At 48.8% G+C, this 6,050-nt stretch overlaps 1 protein-coding gene across 1 annotated transcript; it reads left to right on the forward strand.

Moving 5' to 3' along the window:
- The first annotated feature begins 3,654 nt into the window (after positions 1-3,654).
- LOC125541166 (peroxidase 2) lies at positions 3,655-5,424 on the forward strand. Its single transcript, XM_048704630.2, has 2 exons — positions 3,655-4,034; positions 4,435-5,424. Exons 1-2 carry the CDS (start codon positions 3,714-3,716, stop codon positions 5,203-5,205), a joined length of 1,092 nt encoding a protein of 363 aa, XP_048560587.1. The 5' UTR covers positions 3,655-3,713; the 3' UTR covers positions 5,206-5,424.
- The last annotated feature ends 626 nt before the right edge of the window (positions 5,425-6,050 follow it).

Raw genomic sequence — 6,050 nt, forward strand, 5'->3', positions numbered from 1 at the left:
CTCGCTTAAACATGTGCGCAGCTCCTGAAATTGATGTCCCACTGTATTTATCTGTCACTCTGCTCAAACATATCCATAAATGTTTTAGCTTCCAAACTTGTTTGTTTGTTTTACTGATGCACAGAGAGGCTCCTTACGTACAACTGTCAAACTGTGCATCAGCACCAGTACATTATATTCTTGAGGGCAAGATCCTTCTTTATTGATCAGTACTCCCTCTGTAAACAAATATAAAAGTGTTTAGATCATTACTTTAGTGATTTAAACGCTCTTATATTTCTTCATGGAGGGACTAATATTTGTGCAATGACATGATTCTGAGAATTGCCTTGCCAAACATGGTGACCAAGGAGATGGCGTTTTGGCCCGCGGGACTGTGTATACGTTTCCAGTGTGAACAATAAAATTGTTAAGATGTAAAGAAAAATACATTGTTTGTGTTTTGTGCATTTACATGCTTGCAAAGTTTCATTAGAAATACACGTACTTTGCCATGAGCGAAAACAACAAAAACAAGTGCTCTGAAAAGCCCTTTTTTGGAGCACTTTCTTTTTTGTTACACAATCCACATAAATTATCATTTTCCTGAGAAAATTTAGATGTGCATAGCGGACATGCACATGTGCTGATGTGCATGAGTTTAAAATTCGCAAAGTTTTTGATATTACCCCCGCAAAAAAAAAAGTTTTTGACAGTAGGAACATCATCTTTGTCACCCGGACCAAATGATTGTAAGAGCAGTTTGAATTAGCTCCCAGCATCTAAAGCAACTCTATAGCTTTTCGCCATGTGCCGCGTCCGAAGATCCCGCTTATGAATACAGTTGGTGTCTCTGAATGAGCGCTGAAGGACTAGGTTAACTCAGGTCGAAACGATATCTGGACACTATGATCCTTTTGATGAAGTGATCGATTGCAAACATAGTGTGCCTAGCCAATGCTTCCCAGTGCGGGCGCGGCATCCGAAAATTACTACTCGATCTATAAACTACTACCTTCGTCCTGTTTTATTAGTTTTTATTGTATTTCGTGTCAAATTTTGATCATAAATTTAACTAACAAAATATTTATGCATGTCACAAAACATTATATAATTGAAATCTAGGTCCAAATACGAATCCAACCATATAATTTTAGTTGACATGAATTAACGTTTTATTAGTTAAATATTTGATCAAATTTTCGCACAAATTACAAAGGAGATCAATAAACCAGAACGAAGGTAGTAATATAAGAAAACTAGGTCCAAATACGAATCCAATCATATAATTTTTGTTGACATGCATTAACATTTTATTAGTTAAATATTTAATCAAAATTTGGCACAAATTATAAAAGAGACCAATAAACCAAAATGAAAGGTAGTAATATAAGATCTTTTCAATCATTAATGATTGAAAAGATCTTATATTAGTTTATATAGAGATTATTTTAATGTTGTGGTTGTCTTGCAAGATGTGGTTGGAAATCAAGGGTAGGGGAGATAAGTCCGTAGGTTAAATTGTATATATTGTTCGTAAGGGCATCTTCAACGCCGACTCTCAAACCGCCCGCAACCGTCCGGACTACCCAGTCCGAACATGTTTTGCCATCCAACGGGATCTTACATCGGTCCGCAGGGCGGTCCAGATGCACTTTCTTCCGCAAACCAGAGACAAACGAGGGGGGAGGGGGGTTGTGGGCGGCCGGAGCCACACCCGCTTTTGACCGCCCTGACCCACCAAAAATCCCGCCCCTCGCTCGCCCGCGCTTCTCGCCTGGCGCCAGCTGCCCACATTCATGCCGCTGTAGAGCGGCCACTCCGCATTGAAGGCGGCCCAGAGCGGATGCGACCTCTCACCGGCGCCGACATTGAAGCGGCACGCCAGTCGAGAGAGCGCCGCTCGCCGCACACTCGGCTGAACACGCCTCCTCGCCGCATTCAAACGCCTTCATTAAATCTGCGCGTGTGCTGAGAAATCTACTCCAACCACAAGTCCGTTCGCGAGCCGGCCGACATTAAACACAAACCCGGGCAAGCTCCCCGCGCCCGCCCGCTATTTAAAGGCGGCCAGACGCCGAGCAAGAAGTGGACCACTCTTCCGCTCCCCATCTCTTCCTTCCACCATTTCCTTCACCCTTCTCATGGCATCCGACGAGCAGGAAGGGTAGTTCTCCGGTATAAAAGCCGCTGAGTGGCTTGCTAAGCCCGCTGGATACAAGCCAGGCAACACGCTGCTCCAAGCCTGCCCTTGGGTCAGCAGCTCGCTGCTTCAAGCTAGCTCGCGGAGGAGTGGCGAGTTGCTCCGGGCCAGCACAACGGAACGGGCATAATGGATGCCGTGGACGAGGCCAGACGCCGAGCCATCCGAAGTCAACGTTCGCGGAACCACGCCCTGCCGGCGCAGAAAGAAGCCGGGCCCTGGGTCAACAACTTGCTGCTCCAAGCCAGCTCGCAGAGGAGTGGCGAGTTGCTCCATGCCAACACGGCGGAACGGGCATCATATGACTGCCGTGGATGAGGCCAGACGCCGAGCCATCCGAAGTCAACGTTCACGGAACCGTGCCCTGCCGGCGCAGAAAGAAGCCGGCTTGGAGATCGGCCGTCGTTGACATCGAGAAAAAGTAGAACATGGGAGACCGCCGCCGCTTGGGGTCCCATGAAGGCTACCGCAAGTGCGTCGCCGGCGTACACAACAGGTGTCTTGTCCTCTCTCATGGGCCATCGTCATCCTCCGCCCCAAAAACCAACCATGATTCGCTCTTCACGAAAGCGGATGCCTTCCTTCCCCTCCGGCTGAAGCAACCCCTTTGCCACTCCAACGAGCAACACAGCCGAACATAGGGAAGATATTGGGGGGGGGGGGGGGGGGGGGCAGGTATATACTTTCAGGGCTCTCGGCAGTCTGATGAGCGGGCTGCCGGACATGGAGAAGACAAAGAGATCTGCCGCGGCTTACCTATTTTAGTTCAAATATGTCCAAAATGTATGTGGGCAGTGTTGGATGGCCGGCTCCCGCGTCGGTGTCCATGAATTGGTTTTTCTTTTCACGAACGGATACGGAAGAAAATTTGCGGATCGACATTGAGGATGCCCTAACTCTAGCATTTTTTACATGAATTCACGAACTGGCCTATTGCGTAGACAGCGTAGCTCGTCATGGCAACCCACCATTACAAGCAGGAGTACCTACTAGCGTAGCTAGGGGCTGGCCGGCGGTGCTGCGACTGCGATGGGTCAGATCCAGACCGCGGCGAAGCGAATGTCTATCCAATGATGGGACTGTTTATTGCACTGTCTTAACTAACTCCACCCACGCCCACGCCCAGTCCAACAACTCTCAAGAGCAACCCGTTGAATAATCACCCAGGCAATATCAAATCGTTTCTTGCCCAGTTAGACGCATCACCGAACGATCGGTGTTCGGTGGACATAATCACGTCATCAGTTTAATGAAGCCGCAGCGAGCTGTTCAACACTTTGCACAGGCACGGATCAATGTCAACTTAGCACTGCCCATTCCGGGCGATTGTGCTCGCCATGTCCAGTTCTGCCGAGAAAACTATTGCTCCGGGACACGACATTCCTTGCACGATCGCTCCTTGGATCGGCTCTGTCTCGTCTCGGAGGTTGGCTATAAATAGGCATGCAGAGGCATCCTCTTCTCTCATCACCACCCAAGCTCACGAGACAGACCAAGCAAACAGCCAGAGGGAGGAGCTAAGCTAGCGACCATGGCCAAGCTCGCCGCCGCCCTGACCGTGCTCGCGCTGCTCGGCTGCATGGCGCGTGAGGGCCAGGCAGACTATGGGCATCCCAGCCCGCCGCCGTCCACCCCGTGCTCTCCTGGCCATCCTTCGACTCCCCCGAGCACAGCTACTCCTCCTCCTCCGGCGCCCGTCCCGAGCCCACCAGCCTCAGCGGAGCTCGTGGTCGGCTACTACCAGAAAACGTGCCACCGCGCCGAAGACATCGTGAGGGAGACCGTGCGCGGTGCCAATGCCGGCATCATGGCGGGGCTCGTCCGTCTCTTCTTCCACGACTGCTTCATCAGGGTAAGACTGCTTGTGCACTGATGCTTGGGTTTGTGCGGCACTTATCATTTGATATTAATATTATAATTTAGGACCTGAATATCCAGCGAACGTGAGATTTTTAGTCATGGCACCTCGAACGTTTTTCCTGGCAAATTATGTTCATCTAGCGTGAGAAGTTTAGTTGACAAGCATGACAAATCCATCTCAGTTTTTTTTGTTTTGCTCAAGAAATTGTTGTGTTTACAAACTAAATTTGTTATCCTCATGCCAATATAAATTGCGATGAAAAACGTTTGATTTGCTATGTCTAGAATTCTGATGTTAAACTTTTAGCATTTCTGATAATGTATTGCAATGCGCATCAACGTGTGGGCACTGATGTACCATGTGTGTGCACCTCTTGATTGTGGATCTACAGGGTTGCGATGCCTCCGTGCTACTCGACCTGGCCGACCCTAGCAGCGCGACGGAGAAGTTTGGCCTCCCAAACCTAAGCCTGCGCGGCTTCGAGGTGATCGACGCGGCAAAGGCAAGGATCGAGAAGGAGTGCGGGAACGTCGTCTCGTGCGCCGATGTCTTGGCCTTCGCTGGTCGTGACGCCACCTACTTCCTCAGCAACAAGAAGGTCTACTTCGAGATGCCAGCCGGCCGCTATGACGGTCGCGTCTCCCTGATCAACGAGACACTCATCCACCTGCCCCCGCCCTTTGCCACTGTGGAGCAGCTCAAGGCCAACTTTGCCTCCAAGGGGCTCTCCGCCGACGAGATGGTCACCCTCTCTGGTGCACACACCATCGGGGTGTCCCACTGCTCGTCCTTTGACGATGACTTCTCCGACCGCCTCAATGCCAGCACCTCCGACATGGACCCCAAGCTGATGGCGTCTCTAGAGAAGCAGTGCAGGTCAGACACCGGCAACGACAACACCGTGGTGCAAGACATCAAGACCCCCAACAAGTTGGACAACAAGTACTATAAGAACGTGCTCAGCCACGAGGTGCTCTTCGCCTCGGACGCTGCGCTCTTGACGGCGGATGACACGAGTGCTGCGGTGCGTGCCTACGCCGAGGATAACAATGTGTGGGAGGAGAAGTTCAAGGCGGCGATGGTGAGGATGGGTGCCATCGAGGTCAAGACCAGTGCCGATGGCGAGATCAGGAGGAGCTGCCGCATCCTCAACACCTACTAAATCAACTGGTGGTCCATCAAATCATGATGCCAAGTTTTTCACTGCTTGAGATTAAGAATAAGCTCATGCTTTCTCGTGAGCATGTAATTTGGATTTCTTTTCTTGATGTTTAGATTGATTTGCCTCTCCTGATTTTTTAATTTGATTTACCTCCCTTACCATTGTATTCATTCTTGTCTTTTCCTTGGGTTTGAACTGTAATAAACATTTTGTTCTGAACTTTTTCTCATGAAAGTTGTTTGCGCAACAATCTGGAGATATTAATAGTTCTACAAATGTTTTTCCTTCCGTTCTTTTTTATTTACTACTCCCTCCGATCCAAAAAAGTGTCGTGGCTTTAGTTCAAATTTGAACTAAAGCTGAAATAAGGCCCATGTGTTGCAATAGGAGACAAAAAAATCACACTCTCCTAACCCAGTGTCTCAAGATACCCCCCCCCCCCCCCCTCCTCGTCCTTCCACTTACCCACCACAGACATGACTATAACAAACTCGTTGAAATCCTCCATGTTGCCACATGAGAAACAACATAAAAATGTGTGTTGCACAAAAACATAAAAGTGGAAAGATTTCGTAAGCATATTGAAGGTGTGTGCAATATCCAAAACATATGAATCATGACTAACCTATGAGGCACGGATGGTGTAGTCGAAGCATGGAATTTGGAATTTTGGTTGATGCTTAAATTGTTTTACCCGTCCTGAAAATCCGGGGCGGGACTCAAATGAATTTGGCAAAGTGTTTGTTCCTGAATGAGGGAAGTGGTGCAAAGACGGATAGGAAGCTCGCCTCCTTCTATTTTGTAATCGCCGTTTGTTTAATTTGATTTACCTCCCTTACTATTGT

The sequence above is a fragment of the Triticum urartu genome, chromosome 2A, assembly GCF_056163025.1.
Source record: "Triticum urartu cultivar PI428250 chromosome 2A, HENAU_Tu73, whole genome shotgun sequence".
NCBI lineage: Eukaryota > Viridiplantae > Streptophyta > Magnoliopsida > Poales > Poaceae > Triticum > Triticum urartu.